General features: G+C 46.7%; 1 protein-coding gene across 3 annotated transcripts in view; it reads right to left on the bottom strand.

Annotated features, from left to right (window-relative positions):
• Nucleotides 1-18435, bottom strand: part of PLEKHM3 (pleckstrin homology domain containing M3) — a 231817-nt gene extending 213382 nt beyond the window's left edge. For 2 of the 3 annotated variants that reach the window (XM_088461836.1, XM_088461838.1), the window contains exons 1-2: nt 18294-18435; nt 2294-2971 (exon numbers count right to left, since the gene is read on the bottom strand). In XM_088461836.1, coding sequence (XP_088317962.1) covers nt 2294-2858 — 565 coding nt within the window. In that variant the 5' untranslated portion in view covers nt 2859-2971; nt 18294-18435. Of the gene's footprint in view, nt 1-2293; nt 2972-18231; nt 18255-18293 lie in introns of those variants that run through there. The other variant, XM_088461837.1, reaches the window with a different exon arrangement.
• Between the last annotated feature and the right edge of the window lie 940 nt (nt 18436-19375).

The following is a 19375-nucleotide window of genomic DNA, read 5'->3' as shown; positions in this document are numbered from 1 at the left end:
TTCTCCAAGGCATCAAGGGGCTTCACCCCCCCACATACTTCACTACCCCCTGGGCAGACAGTAGCTGCTGTCACTCCACCCTGTGTTACATCACACAGGGGAGCGCCCAGGGAGAGTTTGTGGGAATCCGACAGTGGCTCCAGTTTCTTCACTGGGGCCACACCGACAGGGTAGGTAGCTTCCAGCACTGCTCGACCCTTTGTTCCATCACATAGGGGAGCACCCTCAGACATAGGGGGAACTAGCTGTGGTTCCAACTGCACAGAAGCCGGGCTGATGATATTGCCTCCACTGTCACTCATGCTGCTTCCTGATGATCCGGACTGGCCTGCCGCACTAGTTATCCGGACACCAGGAGTCTTTGCTTTGGCTTTTGCTTTAGAGCCCGAGCCACGGGCTGAACGTCGGGAGCACTCTCCCCCAGGAGGATCCATCCCCCTGGGGAAGCAAGCAGAGAGTCTCCCTGCAGACACGGGACACACCTGCAGCAGCTAGAGCTCTCCTCCACACAACCTCCTCACAGCTCAGACAGCACACACTGCAGAGTCTCCGGCCCCAGGATAGGTGGGAGTAGGGTAGGTGTGAGGGTGTACCAATGTGAGTAGTATAGGTAGGAGTAGGGCAGGTGTGAGGGTGTACCAGTGTGAGTAGTACAGGTGGGAGTAGGGTAGGTGTGAGGGTGTACCAGTGTGAGCAGTATAGGTAGGAGTAAGGTAGGTGTGAGGGTGTACCAGTGTGAGCAGTATAGGTAGGAGAAGGGTAGGTGTGAGGGTGTACCAGTGTGAGTAGTATAGGGAGTAGGGTAGGTGTGAGGGTGTACCAGTGTGAGTAGTATAGGGAGTAGAGCAGGTGTGAGGATGTACCAGTGTGAGTAGTATAGGGAGTAGGGTAGCTGTGAGGGTGTACCCGTGTGAGTAGTATAGGGAGTAGGGTAGGTGTGAGGGTGTACCAGTGTGAGTAGTAGAGGGAGTAGGGTAGGTGTGAGGGTGTACCAGTATGAGTAGTATAGGGAGTAGGGTAGGTGTGAGGGTGTACCATTGTGGGTAGTATAAGGAGTAGGGTAGGTGTGAGGGTGTACCAGTGTGAGTAGTATAGGGAGTAGGGTAGCTGTGAGGGTGTAGCATTGTGGGTAGTATAGGGAGTAGGGTAGGTGTGAGGGTGTACCATTTTGAGTAGTATAGGGAGTAGGGTAGGTGTGAGTAGTATAGGGAGTAGGGTAGCTGGGAGGGTGTAGCATTGTGAGTAGTATAGGGAGTAGGGTAGCTGTGAGGGTGTAGCATTGTGAGTAGTATAGGGAGTAGGGTAGGTGTGAGGGTGTACCATTGTGAGTAGTATAGGGAGTAGGGTAGATGTGAGGGTGTACCAGTGTGAGTAGTATAGGGAGTAGGGTAGGTGTGAGGGTGTACCAGTGTGAGTAGTATAGGCAGTAGGGTAGGTGTGAGGGTGTACCAGTATGAGTAGTATAGGGAGTAGGTAGGTTTGAGGGTGTACCATTGTGGGTAGTATAAGGAGTAGGGTAGGTGTGAGGGTGTACCATTGTGAGTAGTATAGGGAGTAGGGTAGGTGTGAGGGTGTACCATTGTGAGTAGTATAGGGAGTAGGGTAGGTGTGAGGGTGTACCATTGTGAGTAGTACTAACAGCGCACATTTGTATCAGCCCTATAGCTGGTGCAAGATATCCAACTGAAATCAGACAGATCCTTGTGTACGCTCATCACAGAATCGCCCGCAATTCCGTTTGCACACTCACGACCGACTGTAGTTGCAGCTCAGTTAAACACACTCAGCTGCAAGCGCAAATGCCCCCGGGAAGAATACTGCTATGGATTTCCTGTAGTTGCTCTAAATTGAGTATGTTTTGCTATTGAGCATGTGCAGTGTTAAGTATCAAGAGATCTGTCCACAAAACAAACTTGTGCATCACTTTGAATTAGCACCATTAGGTCCCTACTTTTCACGGAAGTACTGAATTACAGAAATAAAATGTCACACAATATAAGCTTGGTGCTACATAATCACATGGAGCTTCCGCGTTATGTGTAGCGCGATTTGTAACGCAAGGCGTATAGATGTATGTGGACTCATCTTTACTCAATTAATTAACACTTTTTAGAACCCAACAGGTCATAAGCATCTATTTTTAGGTGTAATTAATGAGATTGCTGAGAAAACAGCAAAAAAAAAATGTAAAATATGATTTGTTATGCCTCTTGTTTTTATCTCCTGATTCAATACAATTAATTAAAAGTCAGCACTTGTACGAAGATCATTCAAATAACAGACAAACACATACCAGTATTTCCTTCGATGTCTCTGGCGAAGTGAACCCCTTGGCTTGATGACCGCTGCAATGGGGCTGGTTTCCGGACATTTGTCCAGTCTATGTGACATACATCTGAGCGTGATCTGTTGTGCCCTTGCTTACGTTTTGGAATTTCTTCATTGAGGGCCACGGAGTCATTGACTGAACGAGGCCGGTCACGTCTACGATGACATGCACTAAAAAGGTTAAATACAGAAGAGTCCTTCTCCTCTCCAGCTAACAAGGGTGCATCGTGAAACGTTCTTCTAGCAGATGAGAGCTGTTCTTTGGCATGAAAACCATTCTTGGCTTTGGCATCAAAGAGACTACTTTTGCACCTTTCCCAGATGATGCTGTGTTGGGACGTGTTGGCGTTTTGACCATCGGCTTGCTGCTTGATTTTATCGGATATGTCATTTGCCAAGAGTTCTGGAACTTCATGGATGCCGAAGACTTCAGACTGATGGCCAGCATTCTCTAGGTTATCAAATGAATTGAAGAAGTCTTCTGTGACCTCTAGTGCTGGGCTAATATCATCCACTTCCAATGCCTCCATGGCTTGATGGCTTTTTAATCAATGCTGCTTCATAACTAATCTCATCAATGAACTATGGACATTGTTATATCAGTCGTAGAAAGTGAAGAGATGAACATTCTTCCATTGAAATTCTGTTGGAAAAATATAAACATATAATGACATGGCTTGACATAAGTTCCTTATAATTCATTTTCACAGTCGTATGCTATAACTATAATAACAAATACATAATTTAGTATACAAGTATAGATTGAAGATCATCAATGTGAGCACCTAATAAATAAACTTCATTTGTGTGGGTAAACTTAAGCAAAACTGATGGCACCTCTACCAATGAGCAAATAGATTTCTATTAATCCTACATTAAGATTAGCACTGATTTTCCAGTACTTTGTGGCTCAGTCATGAAACATTGGCCCTCATTCAGAGCCGTACGCTCTGAGCAGAGCGCACGCTCTGAATGAGGGCCGCCCTCCATAATTCTGGAGCGTCCTCCTGGACGCTCGTATAGCTGTGGGTCACCACCCACAGCCTAAACGAGCATGCAGTTTGATGGCCGCGATGGTCGTGACCATCGCGACCATCGAAACTGCGAGCCGGTGCCTGCGGTTGAGGTTTTCAACCGCAAGGCCCGGAGTGATTTTGGCTCTATCAGAGCCAAAATCACTCCCACTGACATCACTAGTGATGTCAGTGGGCCGGCTTCTGACGGTAGGCGTTCCCTTGGGAACGCCCCCGTCAGGGAGGCACGCCCCAGGCACGCCCACCAAAGGGGGCGTGCTGTCAATCAACATCAACAGCACGCCCCCTTTGATCAGACACAACGAGCGAAGGCGCATGCGCACAATGGAGCTCCCGCCGTCGTGCGCATGCGCAGTGCACAACATCGACCCGCTTGCGAGCGGGTCTGAATCAGGCCCATTGTTTCCTTTCTGTTGATTCAGTTGCGCCAAATAGCCAGACTCGGTGCGCCAGTTCCTGTGTGTCTCACTCAAAATATGCATCTTATTTGCAAAAAAAAAAACTGGAAGGGACAAAACTGCATTGCTTGTGCGACATTTGTACATCTGTGTGCGGCCGAGTCTGAATCTGTGAAATAAGGGCTCCGATGCGAGCGGCCGCTGCTTTTTCTCATGCCGATTTCTGTTGCGTTTCATCTGCATCTTTGAGAAATTTGAGTGTCTCTTGTACACGGAGTGGCTTTTGCGCTGCGCTTGCTCAGGGGCTCCAAAAAGTTTTCGCCGTCTTAAATGAAACACTTTACAAAGCGTGGAAGTAATATGGCAGCCCAACAAGTCATACTATTTTGAAAACTAGAAAACCTACCGCATTAAGGGGGAGATGTATCAAACCTTAGAGAGAGATAAGGTGGAGAAGTTTCCCGAAGCCACCAATCAGCTTCCAACTGTCATTTCATAGACTGTTCTAGATACATGACAGTTAGGGGTAAATTTACTAAAGTGAGAGTTTTTAGAAGTGAGTTTTAAAAGTGATGTTGCCCATAGCAACCAATCAGATTCTACTTAACATTTAACTAGCACCTTCTAGAAGATAATACCTAGAATCTGATTGGTTGCTATGGCACACCGAACAACATTTTAAAATTTCTAAGGCACACCATCAGTCCCCCACGCGAAAAAACACTCACACATTGGCCCCCCACAGGAAAAAGAACAAAACACACACATTGGCCCCACAGAAAAAAATAAACACATTGCTCCCCACAGATAAAACAACACAAACAAAAATCATATTGGCCCCCACAGAAAATGAAAATAACCAGCTGAGAAGGGTCACTGTCGTCCCTGTCCCTCATCAGCTGGTGTTGCTCAGTCACACTCAGAGTAAACAGGGCCTGATTCAGAGCCGCTCGTAAGCGGCCGCTCGTTCGCTCTGAGCGATGTTCGCACAACTGCGCATGCGTATGGGTCTTAATGCGCAAACCAGTCATTGCGGTCGGAAATCGAGCGCTCGCAAAACAGCGAGGGGCTGCTAATTTCAGTGACAGGATGAGGCGTTTGTGGGTGGTAACAGGGGAAGGTGCTTGAAAACGGGGGAGTGGAGATCCGAACACAGGCATGCCTAACGGTAAAAAGGGCGTTTAATGGGAGTGCATAATTAGGAAAGGAGCGTCATCGCCCACGTCACTTGGTTGTCTTTTAGCCTGAACTGCTCGCAGTGATAGCGGTAAGTAAATCCTACCACAAGCACTGCGAGCAGTTCAGATGCCTTTCGATGTACTCGATTAATCAAATAAAATAACGGAGATGACGTGTGATGCGAAAGGCAACGGGGCGTCTTTACAAAATAGCGAGCGCATTTTTCGTTCGCTCGCTCAGACATAGAGGCGTCAACAAACCGCAATGAGCGAGCGCTCAATTTAAATAGCCGGCCCCTTTTTGGGAACGACAGTCCGCAAATAGCGTCGGGCTCTGAATCAGGCCCACAGTGCAGAGCTGGGAGCAGTGTGCAGGCGGGCATGCACCGTGGCATACATGGCCATAAGTCACACTGCCAAGTCTCCATAGGTCACGGTCTGGGTGTGCCGGAGCCTCCCAGAAGAGCCCAGCTCTGCCCGGGCCAGCAGTACAAGTAAAGTCAACTCTGACTGTGCTGACCTCACGGCACACTAGTGTGCCACGGCACAGTGGTTGAAAAACGCAGTGGTGGCATTATACAATGTGAAAACAGCGTGAAAATGGACAAACTAACATGGTGCAAGAGAGGAGCAAGGAGGACCTACCAGAAAACCTTTGGAGACAGAGAACCAAGTTAAAGTAATAAATGGGGCGGAATACATGACGCGTCACATTTTGAATGCAATGCATCCCGCCACGCATTACAAGCATAACCGCATTTCTTAACACTGTATGCTTGTAAGAACCACAACGGAGAAGTCCCATTGGTAAGAGCTATTCTTTGCCATAGAAATCCTTCTGTGCATGTAACAAGTAATGCACGCGCCACGGGCAGTGCTGGGAGGAATAGTAGCTCATAGGCTACTATTGGGCAATGCCATCTAAAGTTGTATCACATGCCGGAGATTGGTGCATATGGGGTAAGCGACCAAACCCCCGAAAACGCCATTTTCAGAGGTTTGACTGTAATATCCGCATTGATGCATCCACACCCTTGGAGAGAAAAACAATAGATTAAAGTATGTTGTTTCTAAGCTCTTCGATTGGGTCATACCTGGCATAAAATACGCATCTTTCATATCCGTAATCCGTATACTGTTGGGAAGAAGTAGAACAGGGGGATACTAAACATTTGCTGGTGTCCCCCCAAAAACAGGTGTTTTAGGGGTATGAAATGCCGACCACTGGCTTCCCGACTGTCAAATCCCGGCAGGGGTCTTATGATAGGAAGTCGGGATTTCGACACCTATCATGATCCCTATGCTGGGAGCCCGACGCCCGGCATACCGAACGAAGGTAAGACAGGTGGTGGACGCGAACAGCTGCGCGGGGGGAGGGTTAGGTCAGGGGCTCCCGGGGGGGACTTAGAGTTACGCACCCCCCGGGGAGCATTACGCTAGGGGGTGGAGATTGGGGTTAGGCACCCCTAGAAGAGTGTTGGGGGGGGGGGGGTAGGGCTAGTTAATTTACTTATCCTGTCGGAGTCTTCACTTCCGGCGTCGGGATTTGAACCTAAGTCCGGCGGCAATTCATACTGATTCCATTTTAGGGGCATATGCTTCAAATATATAAGGATAAATAGGCGCTATAGTGACAGCTGGTAACTCTTCACCACAGAGGAAATGTCCAGAAGACCACCAACCATTGATCCATCCAGGCAAAGACGGTTTACAGATATCTGTAAACACAAAGGGCTTCAAAAGTTGCATTTCATTACAGTCTCCTGCGTTCCCCATCCTCTGTCCTGTTGACATATATGTTATCGCTATACAGTGTATTAAGGGGATTCTATTTACAGAAATGATTTGTCCTGTGCAGAGAGGGTGAAAAAGGCCAACGCTGTTAATGAGTAATAGCAGAATAGGGAGCACTGACGGAAGCTCACAGGACCATACCTAGCCGCCTTTGTTACAGGAACAAAAAGGAACAAGCCCCCACTAACAGCTTGTTCTCCAAAGGCCAGAGAGATTTCACAGAGCAGCCGGCTACAAACCTCAGCAGCAAGCAAGAACGCTGCCTGGAATCCTGTTGGGAACGCACATTGTGGCTTTGGATGCCTTTGAACAATACAATGGCTTCCCGCTAATGAATGACACTCTCTCCCAATAAGGGAATGAACAGAGTGACTGCAATACGAGCCTGAACGACAAATGACGATTTGCCATGTGTTGTGTGTAATATGACATAAGGAATGGGAGTTTCCACGTTTGGCAACATCTCAGCAATTATTTGGGGGGCTACTGTAACTAATAGTTTAGTTTCCACCATTCTCCTTCTTGTGTAGAGTATACGTCTTCTCATGTAGTGTTCCCGCTAGGCTGTTTTAGCAGGGTGTCGCGCCCTGCCAGATTTTAAAACTATAAAATGCATCCTGCTTTTATGGTGACACCCCGCCGGCGTCCTGCCGGGTGTGCTGAGTGCCCCTGCCTCCTCCACCCAGGGGCTGCAGGGAATAGATGTACAGCATCCTTTCACTCTGCAGGGAGAGCTTTGGGGCTCTCCAGCATCTCCATGAGTGCTGGGCACGCCCCCAACAGTGTAGAGAAGGGGGCATGTCTTCAGGACACCCCCCTTTTTTTGAGTGACTACGCCCCTTTTTCGGGCACAATAGGGCCCATTTTTACTCCAGGCGAACTGCCCCGCTCCGGTCCCAGACGTGAATGCTACTCATACACCTAGCATCTATACTCAATGTGGTGTGAGACGCCTGAGCCTCCGGAGAGGAGAGAACTTGGGGGAAGCCTAGCACATCCGTAAGTGCTGGGCACGACCACAGGCGTGACAAATCAGAGGCATGTCCCAAAGACACACCCCTCCGCCCGGTCAAACACCCTTTTTTGGCACGCAGCAGAGACTCCCGGCTGGGCCCCCTGGCGCCCTGCCATTTCCCGCAGCCAAGCGGGAACACTATACGTACAAAGTCGCCCCTCAGCAAAGCGCATATCCGGGGGCGGGGGGGGGGGGGGGAGCGATCACACCCCCCCCCCCCTGGATATGCGCTTGGCTGAGAGGCTCTTTTTTTTTCCTAACGGGGCGTGGCCACTGTCACGCTGTCTGCAGCCGCAAACATAGTCTTTTTTTTTTCCAAAGAAGGGTGTTGGCCACACCTCCCCGATTGGCCACACCCCCTCCCTGGTCCTGGGCCCGGCATGCCTCCCTTCACCTGGGCTGGCTCTTGGCAGCTCTGCTTGTGCAGAATGTATGTGTATTTATATGCAATGCAAAACCACCACACAACCACGTGCAAAAATAAAGCCCATTCTATTCTATGCATACATACTCATTTGTGTCATTATTATTATCCTTTACTTATATGGCGCCACAAAGGTTCCGCAGCGCCTTACACAGTACATAAATGAGCACACAAGAAAAAAAATGTTATTAGCTGTATAAAACAATGCAGGACAAGGACACGGTGTATACACTTAGCTGCATAACACAAGCACCAGGCCGTCAGCAACCAAGTGTTAGGTGCCCATTGGGGAGTTAGGAGTAAAAGATACCATCAGTAGGGGGAGGAGAAGCACGTGAGGGATGAGGGTCCTGCTCGGAGAGCTTACATTCTAAAGGGGAGGGGCAGACAGACAGGGGCGACACAGATGGGGTAGATAGTGAGGAAGGAGCAGGGGGTTAGGATAAGTGCTGCGGAATGTAGGTGTATAAGATAACCTAATGTTATGTCAGAATTAAGTTCTTCGTTCATCTATCTCTATAGCAAAAAATTGATTGTATTTCTGTGTTATTTACAAGATAAATGTACTAAATAAAGTTGTAGCACTTTCATTTTTGTCTGTTACAATATGGCATCTACATACATCCTGCTACAGATGCAGATATTATGGGACTGTCCCGCCATCCTAACAGTGAGTGCTATAGTCCCAGTTGCTGGGTGCTATGCCATGCTCCTGTGGGTGGGTGCATCTCACATGCTAGACCCATAGCTTATACTATCCATGGAGTACAACAAAAAGAAGATCCCATTAAGTAGCAAATAAAGAACATTTCCCAACTGTATCACAAATTAATAACATTTCCCTCTGGTTTACAAATGAAGAAGATCTCGCTTTGGTGACACATTAAGAATTCCCGTGTATTACAGGAAGATGATCCCACTGGAACGCAAATAATTTTTTTTTTCTCTAATTAATTAACTGATGAATGAGGCTTTTGGCAGTTCTCATTTCAATATATAAATCATTTAAAGCAACAATTCCCATGAAAAAAATATTTATTTTATTTTTTCCCCACTGAGGCAGGCTATAAAAAGAATGTTGGCATTTACCATTTTTCCTTGGTTTCCATTTTCAGGGGTCTGTTAATTATTTATAAATCTGCAGTCTTATGGACTAATATTGGTCAACACAGTCATATGACACATCATGTGGTGAGCAGAGAGGCTTTGGGATACCCCTCTGCACTCTGTAGTGTACAATCCTTCCCATTCAGCCTTCATATGTTGACAGCTGTGTGACTGACGACCAAATGAGTACACAGCTCTATTTCTATAGTCTGCACTGGTTACTGCTAAAGCAGAGAAACTACAAGGGGCAGATTCAAGCCTCCCGCGCATCAACTACCGATGGCAGGTTCTGCTCGCAGCCTATGGAGGTACTGCATATGCCATAATGGGCGGAAAGCATCACCAGGACATGCCAGGCTTTGCTGGTCACACTAAAACAGGTCGAGCTACAGTGCCATGGCTCTACCGTCAGAACATGAAATCAGTTCCAGCCCTGCCAGCACGTTGGCGAATATTGAATGTTGCAGTGTATTGTCCGGGCTGTGGCCTGGATTCAAGTGGCATCAGAATTAAGCAACTAACACTCTGGTTTCTCATATCGGAGCAGCTACAGATTACCGCGCCCGGAGAAAGCTAACGGATATAACGGATATAACTCATCATGGCATTTCTCATTATCAACAAAGATTTAATATAGCTACGCGGAAAAGTGGATATTCTATTGTAACTTTGATTGCGAGACTTTCAATCCCTCATCACCACCTGTGTTGCTACACTAATGGGGGGCATCCACTAGACGATTTTATCCCTGTCCAACCTCTTAACGATTTTCCCTTGAAGTTTCCCTTGAAATTTGATCTTCCACTCTGAACAATTTGCAAACGATTTGCAAAAGATCTAACGATAGACTATGTTGTTTCAATCTGTGATTGAGAGCTTTCAGCTATAGTGGGCAGATAGTGGTTCATCATTTGATCGTTCAGCGTGAACGATGTGTAAACGATTTGTAAGTAATCAAATGAAATTGACCTGCATGTTCAGTCGATGGAGGAGACGATCAAACGACCAGAGGGAGCGCGCATCGTACATCGTTAGAAACAATTACTGCACGATTTGCAAACGATGTTCAAACGATTATCGAACAATTTTATCATTATCGTTCAACTTTATCGTCTAGTGGATACCCCCCTTAACAGAACACAGATTGTGCTAAAGACAATTTACATTGATGTTCAGAGGTTCTGTGGGATCATTTATGGCCGTATGGCTCGTGTATCCACATGGCGTTTGGGAAATCGCTACAAGGATCTATATACAATACAAATACATCCCACTAATTATCTGACATGCTACCACTGATAAATTCAGCTGATTATGCGACCGATTCACTACCGATTGCAATAGCAATTACACACGCAGTTCAACTGCGATAGTATGCTAATTCATTGCGATCGCTATGCTGCCGCTGCACTACATACAGACCCACCTTACACACATCTGTAATGTTTAGCAAGACTGAGAAACCATCGGTAACATGGAGTACCATGACAGCCTCACACACACTTACACAGGCTCTGACCTTACTCAGGAATTACTAACCTCATCACACACAGTGATTACACAAGACTGAGACACCATCAGTAACATGGAGTACCATCACAGCCTCACACACACTTACACAGGCTCTGACCTTACTCAGGAATTACTAACCTCATCACACACAGTGATTACACAAGACTGAGACACCATCAGTAACATGGAGTACCATCACAGCCTCACACACACTTACACAGGCTCTGACCTTACTCAGGAATTACTAACCTCATCACACGCAGTGATTACACAAGACTGAGATACCATCAGTAACATGGAGTACCATCACAGCCTCACACACACTTACACAGGCTCTGACCTTACTCAGGAATTACTAACCTCATCACACACAGTGAATACACAAGACTGAGAGACCATCAGTAACATGGAGTACCATCACATCCTCACACACACTTACACAGGCTCTGACCATACTCAGGAATTACTAACCTCATCGCACACAGTGATTACACAAGACTGAGACACCATCAGTAACATGGAGTACCATCACAGCCTCACACACACTTACACAGGCTCTGACCTTACTCAGGAATTACTGACCTCATCACACACAGTGATTACACAAGACTGAGATACCATCAGTAACATGGAGTACCATCACATCCTCACACACACTTACACAGGCCCTGACCTTACTCAGGAATTACTAACCTCATCACACACAGTGATTATACAAGACTGAGAGACCATCAGTAACATGGAGTACCATCACAGCCTCACACACACTTACACAGGCTCTGACCTTACTCAGGAATTACTAACCTCATCACACACAGTGATTACACAAGACTGAGATACCATCAGTAACATGGAGTACCATCACATCCTCACACACACTTACACAGGCTCTGACCTTACTCAGGAATTACTAACCTCATCACACACAGTGATTATACAAGACTGAGATACCATCAGTAACATGGAGTACCATCACATCCTCACACACACTTACACAGGCCCTGACCTTACTCAGGAATTACTAACCTCATCACACACAGTGATTATACAAGACTGAGAGACCATCAGTAACATGGAGTACCATCACATCCTCACACACACTTACACAGCTCTGACCTTACTCAGGAATTACTAACCTCATCACACACAGTGATTATACAAGACTGAGATACCATCAGTAACATGGAGTACCATCACATCCTCACACACACTTACACAGGCTCTGACCTTACTCAGGAATTACTAACCTCATCACACACAGTGATTATACAAGACTGAGATACCATCAGTAACATGGAGTACCATCACATCCTCACACACACTTACACAGGCCCTGACCTTACTCAGGAATTACTAACCTCATCACACACAGTGATTATACAAGACTGAGAGACCATCAGTAACATGGAGTACCATCACATCCTCACACACACTTACACAGCTCTGACCTTACTCAGGAATTACTAACCTCATCACACACAGTGATTATACAAGACTGAGATACCATCAGTAACATGGAGTACCATCACAGCCTCACACACACTTACACAGGCTCTGACCTTACTCAGGAATTACTAACCTCATCACACACAGTGATTACACAAGACTGAGACACCATCAGTAACATGGAGTACCATCACAGCCTCACACATACTTACACAGGCTCTGACCTTACTCAGGAATTACTAACCTCATCACACACAGTGATTACACAAGACTGAGATACCATCAGTAACATGGAGTACCATCACATCCTCACACACACTTACACAGGCCCTGACCTTACTCAGGAATTACTAACCTCATCACACACAGTGATTATACAAGACTGAGAGACCATCAGTAACATGGAGTACCATCACAGCCTCACACACACTTACACAGGCTCTGACCTTACTCAGGAATTACTAACCTCATCACACACAGTGATTACACAATACTGAGACACCATCAGTAACATGGAGTACCATCACATCCTCACACACACTTACACAGGCTCTGACCTTACTCAGGAATTACTAACCTCATCACACACAGTGATTACACAAGACTGAGACACCATCAGTAACATGGAGTACCATCACAGCCTCACACATACTTACACAGGCTCTGACCTTACTCAGGAATTACTAACCTCATCACACACAGTGATTACACAAGACTGAGACACCATCAGTAACATGGAGTACCATCACAGCCTCACACATACTTACACAGGCTCTGACCTTACTCAGGAATTACTAACCTCATCACACACAGTGATTACACAAGACTGAGATACCATCAGTAACATGGAGTACCATCACATCCTCACACACACTTACACAGGCCCTGACCTTACTCAGGAATTACTAACCTCATCACACACAGTGATTATACAAGACTGAGAGACCATCAGTAACATGGAGTACCATCACAGCCTCACACACACTTACACAGGCTCTGACCTTACTCAGGAATTACTAACCTCATCACACACAGTGATTACACAATACTGAGACACCATCAGTAACATGGAGTACCATCACATCCTCACACACACTTACACAGCTCTGACCTTACTCAGGAATTACTAACCTCATCACACACAGTGATTATACAAGACTGAGATACCATCAGTAACATGGAGTACCATCACAGCCTCACACACACTTACACAGGCTCTGACCTTACTCAGGAATTACTAACCTCATCACACACAGTGATTACACAAGACTGAGACACCATCAGTAACATGGAGTACCATCACATCCTCACACACACTTACACAGGCTCTGACCTTACTCAGGAATTACTAACCTCATCACACACAGTGACTACACAAGACTGAGAGACCATCAGTAACATGGAGTACCATCACATCCTCACACACACTTACACAGGCTCTGACCTTACTCAGGAATTACTAACCTCATCACACACAGTGATTACACAATACTGAGACACCATCAGTAACATGGAGTACCATCACATCCTCACACACACTTACACAGGCTCTGACCTTACTCAGGAATTACTAACCTCATCACACACAGTGATTACACAAGACTGAGATACCATCAGTAACATGGAGTACCATCACAGCCTCACACACACTTACACAGGCTCTGACCTTACTCAGGAATTACTAACCTCATCACACACAGTGAATACACAAGACTGAGATACCATCAGTAACATGGAGTACCATCACATCCTCACACACACTTACACAGGCTCTGACCTTACTCAGGAATTGGTAACTTCATTGCACTCTATGTGTAATCACTCCGATCGCAGTGGCCGGTTTGCGCCACCACACTGCGATGCATACACAGTACGCCTACAATCGGCCGATTGTGTGCGTATTAGCAACTGCGATCGAAGCTGAATCATGCCCTATATCCAGTAACATATGTTGCTTTTCCCCACTGGGACTTTTTCATTACTTGGGAAGTGTAGTTATTTAGTCTTCATTGTAGCACCCTGCAGCCGTGCAGCTCCTCTTTCCTGCCTGGGGTGTCACTCTCTGCTCTGGTGCTTCTAGCACACTCTGCTAATGCAACAAACTGCTGAGATACAGACCAGAGTGTGCTAGAAGCACCAGAGAAGACAGCGACACCCCAGGCAGGAGAGAGGAACTGCACGGGTTGTGACAGGTGCAGGGGGCTAGAGCCAACGCTAGTTAGTCTTTGCATTATTGAACAAGGTTTTACATTCCCTTTGCTGCTCTGGTTTGTTTAACCAGGACTTCATTTATTTTATTTTTTTTTCTGTAATAAAACTTAATTTATTTTTTTACTGAATGGGTTCATAAATAAAGAGGTATGTATTTTATTTACACATGGGCGTCGATTCAATTCGTTGCGAAGCGAGAAGTAGAAACTCACCCCTCTCGCACACCAATCTCACCCTGGACTCTCCTATGGGTCTGCGGAACCAAAAGCCACAAGTTTGGAGCTACCGCAAAGCCGCAAGTGCGGAGTGGGTCACCTCACGGCTAAATGAATCAACCACTGAGTATATTTATTTATTTATTACCAGTTATTTATATAACGCACACATATTCCGCAGCGCTTTACAGAGTATATTTGGCCATTCACATCTGTCCCTGCCCCAGTGGAGCTTACAATCTATATTCCCTACCACATGCTCACACACTTACACACTAGGGTCCATTTTTGTTGGGAGCCAATTAGCCTATCAGTATATCTTTAGAGTGTGGGAGGAAACCGGAGCTCCCGGAGGAAACCCACGCAGGCACGGGGAGAATATACAAACTCCACAGTCGTGGGAATCGAACCAACGACCTTAGTGCTGTGAGGTAGTAATAATGACCATGACACCGTCCGAGTGTATGGCCGACTATATGAGTGTGCATATTTAATTACCCGTTGAAACTACTATTCCCAGCGCAACTAATTTGTGTGTATGTTACTGTATCAAACATATGCAAATATGTCCAGTGACAATCAACGGCTTTATTGTAAGCAGGCGCAATTGCATGGGGTTTATATGCTTTCTTATGCGGTTTGCACGTGCACCTTTCAATGCTACCTTTGGGAAAGGACCATTAGATATTGAAAACAGCGTTGATCAAAAGAAATACCAATACGAAAACCATCTGGTCATCCGGTAAATGAACAAATGCGCGGAGCACTTTCTATGGCGGCAAATCTGCAACTAAACTAATTAAACTGTGGTTAAAAACTTTTAAAAGTTTCTTGGAATTACGCGGCTTTTGCGGTTATGGGAGGAATATAGCAGACAAGGGCTAATAAGTCGAATGACAACATAGATAGTTTCTAGAGAACAATAGATGAGAAAAGAACACAAGCTAGAAAATGTTTGTTTCCTGTCATTGGGCCTCGATTCTTCGCTCAATTACCTCTGACAGCATCTGCCAGGAAGCTGAGCTTTGTATGGCTGCACGCAGCAGCCCGACAGGGGCCTAGACACCCTTCATTGCTGCTTGTTGATGCGTGAAGAATCAGGGGATGGGCAAAGTTATCCTAAGCATAATAGATGAGTAACAGGTAAAGACAATTCTGAAAAAGGGCCAGCAGCCGTTTAAAAGCCCCCACTAATAAGGCACCAGGCTCAGATGGGCTTGTAACAGAGCTCTACAAACTTGTGGCCCAACAGAGGCCCTGATTCAGAGACGGTCGCTCTGACAGAGCGCTCGCTCTGAATCAGGGGCCGGTCTTTTTTTTTTTTCAGAACGGCCTCTTGGCCGCTCGCATAGCTGTGGGTGACCACCCACAGCTATAGCGAGCGGCCAGGATGATGGTCGCGATGGTCCAGACCATCGTGACCATCGGGCTTGCGACGAGACCCTTGTGGTAGGGTCTGGTTGCCGCAAGCCCCAGAGAGATTTCGGCTCTAACAGAGACGGAATCTCACCACTGACATCACTTGTGATGTCAGTGAGGGAGGCCCCAAGCGGTAGGCGTTCTCATGGGAACGCCTCCGTCTGGGCAGCCACCCCCCGGCCCGCCCACCAAAGGGGGCGTACTGTCACTCAACATCGACAGCACGCCCCCTTTGGTGCGAGACCCGGAGCAACGGATTGCCCGTCGCTATCCGGGTCTCGCGCATGCGCTCTGGGCCACCATCGACCCGGTTGCGAGCGCTCAGCACTTGCGACCAGGTCTGAATCAGGCCCAGATTTCCATGCATCTTCTCACCCCTTCAATTAGCATTGTAGGGTCTGCTGAAATACTGAAGGGGGAGATCTACTAAAGAGTGATTTTTGATCAAAACATCACTATACTGTATATAAATTGTTAAATAATTCCCCGCACTCTTTAATCCATTGAAAAATGTATTTTAAAATGACGATTCTGCTGTAAGCATACCTCAATGTAGCCAGTGTGAAGGTAAAGCAACATCATCATCAAGTTAATAATGATAACTATTGTATCTATAATAAATAAAAACTACATACACCCCCCCTCCCCCCAACCAAAATAGGTAACATGGGCTGGTTAAATCTAGGGAAAAGGGACAACCAGAATGAACGAATTGGCCCAGAGGCGTCAAAAAACAAACAGCCGTTCAGAACAGTTTTCCCACACTCCGGCCAATCGTTGCATGCCGATTTTGTGAGCCTGCTGCGTACTGAGGGCCTGATTCAGAGCCGCTCGTAAGCGGCCGCTCGTTCGCTCTGAGCGATGTTCGCACAACTGCGCATGCGTATGGGTCGTAATGCGCATGCGCCAACCAGTCATTGCGGTCGGAAATCGTGCGCTCGTAAAACAGCGAGGGGCTGCTAATTTGATCGACAGAATGTACCGTTTGTGGGTGGTAACAGGGGAAGGTGCTTGAAAACGGGGGAGTGGAGATCCGAACGCAGGCGTGCCAAACAGAATTACCGCAGCTGTAGGCAGTGCTGCGGATGCGCAGCACTGATTACAGCTGCGGTAAGTTAGAGTATATAGGGAAAAGTATCTATTTCCCGAAAAGCTGTCATCGCAAAAATGACAGCTTTTCGGAATAGATACTTATGGAGAGGAGGAATGATGAATTACTCCAGTAATTAGGTAGAAGTCCATGCGAGTTCTAAACCTAATTACCTCCAGAGAATTTTTAGCAATGATGAAAAGGCCCCAAAGCGTTTAGTAACGCAATGAGCTTTCAGTTATTTAGCCTATTAAAAAATAAAAATACTGCATTAGGGTGGCTAAGAATAAACCAGGTACAGTAAACACTCACACAGCCGCTGGTAACTGTGGCAGCAACAGGCGCACCCCCCCCCACCCCAACCTATCCCTGAAAATTAGACAGTTGCTGCGGCGTTCCTTTCAATACCGTATTTTGTGAAATCCAGGCTTGTGGTGTAATATTCTGCACCAGCTTGTATACATAGTACAAGCTGTAACATCGCTTAGTGCAACAACTGGCAGTGAAAGGGTTACCGGCGTCACGCTGCAGGCAGAGCAGACTGCACACCCAGAGAGGCGATCTGTCACTGTAGACGCAGACAGAGGCGCGGGGAGACATGATACCGTCCTTCCACCGCCCAGCAGCCTTTTAATGTGATTCTGCACTTTTCCTCCTGCGATGAGATCATCAGCAAGGAGTTAACCTTTAAATGGCCTCGGCTGCACGGCACACATGTAACCACGAGGGGACAAAGCTGTATCCAATGCCTGATGCTCACCTGCCAAGCATGCACACACATCTGCCAGCCGCTGGCAAGGCACAGTATTGCTGGGCACAGGTCTTACAGCATCTCACAGCTCACTGGCAACACGAACAACCTTTCCATATTCAGATATATCAATGTTATATACAGGAATATGCCTTATCCTTCTATACTGCAATATATAACACACACAGACATTGTGAGAGTCATGCATTTGGCAGAGAAGGACACACAGCAGACTATGCATGGCATTTGGTTGGCATAATGTCATTAATGCATGGATGATGACTACATGCATGGATGATAACTACATACCTGTGTGCATGCATGGATGATGACTACATACCTGTGTGCATGCATGGATGATGACTACATACCTGTGTGCATGCATGTCTGAGCAGCAAGCCAGCAGCAGCCCAGGTACATTGTTACCATCCCCAGGACCCTGCCAGTGATGTCCTATTCATCCTGCTCTGCTTCCCTGTTTACACTCTGCCAGCCTGGTCCTGCAATCTTCTCTGTCCCCTGTGCAACAAGGCTGCTAAAAATAGTTCCACAGCCTGAGGGTTTGTTTGTTTTTTCAGTCCTAAGACATGTACAGGGAGAGATGAACACATCTAGCTCTGTAGGATTTCATATTTACTGTATATGGGAGACGCTATAAGGAAATGTGTCCTGTGTAGATAGGTGAAAGTATGGTTAATATCTTGGATGCTGGTGTTTGCACATTCTGATCGTCTAATAACTATTGCAGTTATGCTGGGAAAAAAAAACATAAAAGCAAATGATTAAATAATTTTTAAAATAACCAAGAGACCTTGTGCACATTAAACCGAGAAACAGAACAATAATAGGTTGCAATATGATACATTAAACTGACATTCTAATTGTGGTCATACACTAGCACCATGTACAGGGCTGGATTAAGGTCTGTGGGGGCCCCTGGGCAACAGACATGTGGGTGCCCCTAACAATAAAACATTGCTGCTACTGTGGGCACCTAGCATCAGACGGCAGCTAACTCCCTCTCTGGGGCTGACTCAAGTCCTGGGGACAGTGGCACTTGCGGGACCGTGTTACCTCCTTTTGCAATCAACAAAGCACACGCACACACCTGCTTACCTCTTTAGGGGTCCTCACATTACAGCCCACCCCATAAGGCCATAAGGCATGCACAGACACAGGTATATTGAGGATGCTCACATTACACCCACACCCCATAATGCATGCACAGACACAGGTACATTAGGGGTTCTCACATTACACCCCCTCCCCATAAGCCTTGCACAGGTACATTAGGGGTCCTCACATTACAGTCCACCCCATAAGGCATGCACAGACACAGGTACATTAGGGGTTCTCACATTACACCCCCTCCCCATAAGCCTTGCACAGGTACATTAGGGGTCCTCACATTACAGTCCACCCCATAAGGCATGCACAGACACAGGTACATTAG

Source organism: Taudactylus pleione, unplaced genomic scaffold (genome assembly GCF_031769625.1).
Source record: "Taudactylus pleione unplaced genomic scaffold, aTauple2 ptg001109l, whole genome shotgun sequence".
Classification (NCBI taxonomy): domain Eukaryota; kingdom Metazoa; phylum Chordata; class Amphibia; order Anura; family Myobatrachidae; genus Taudactylus; species Taudactylus pleione.
Note: the sequence above shows the minus strand (reverse complement) of the source record. Positions and strands in the feature narration are given on the sequence as shown.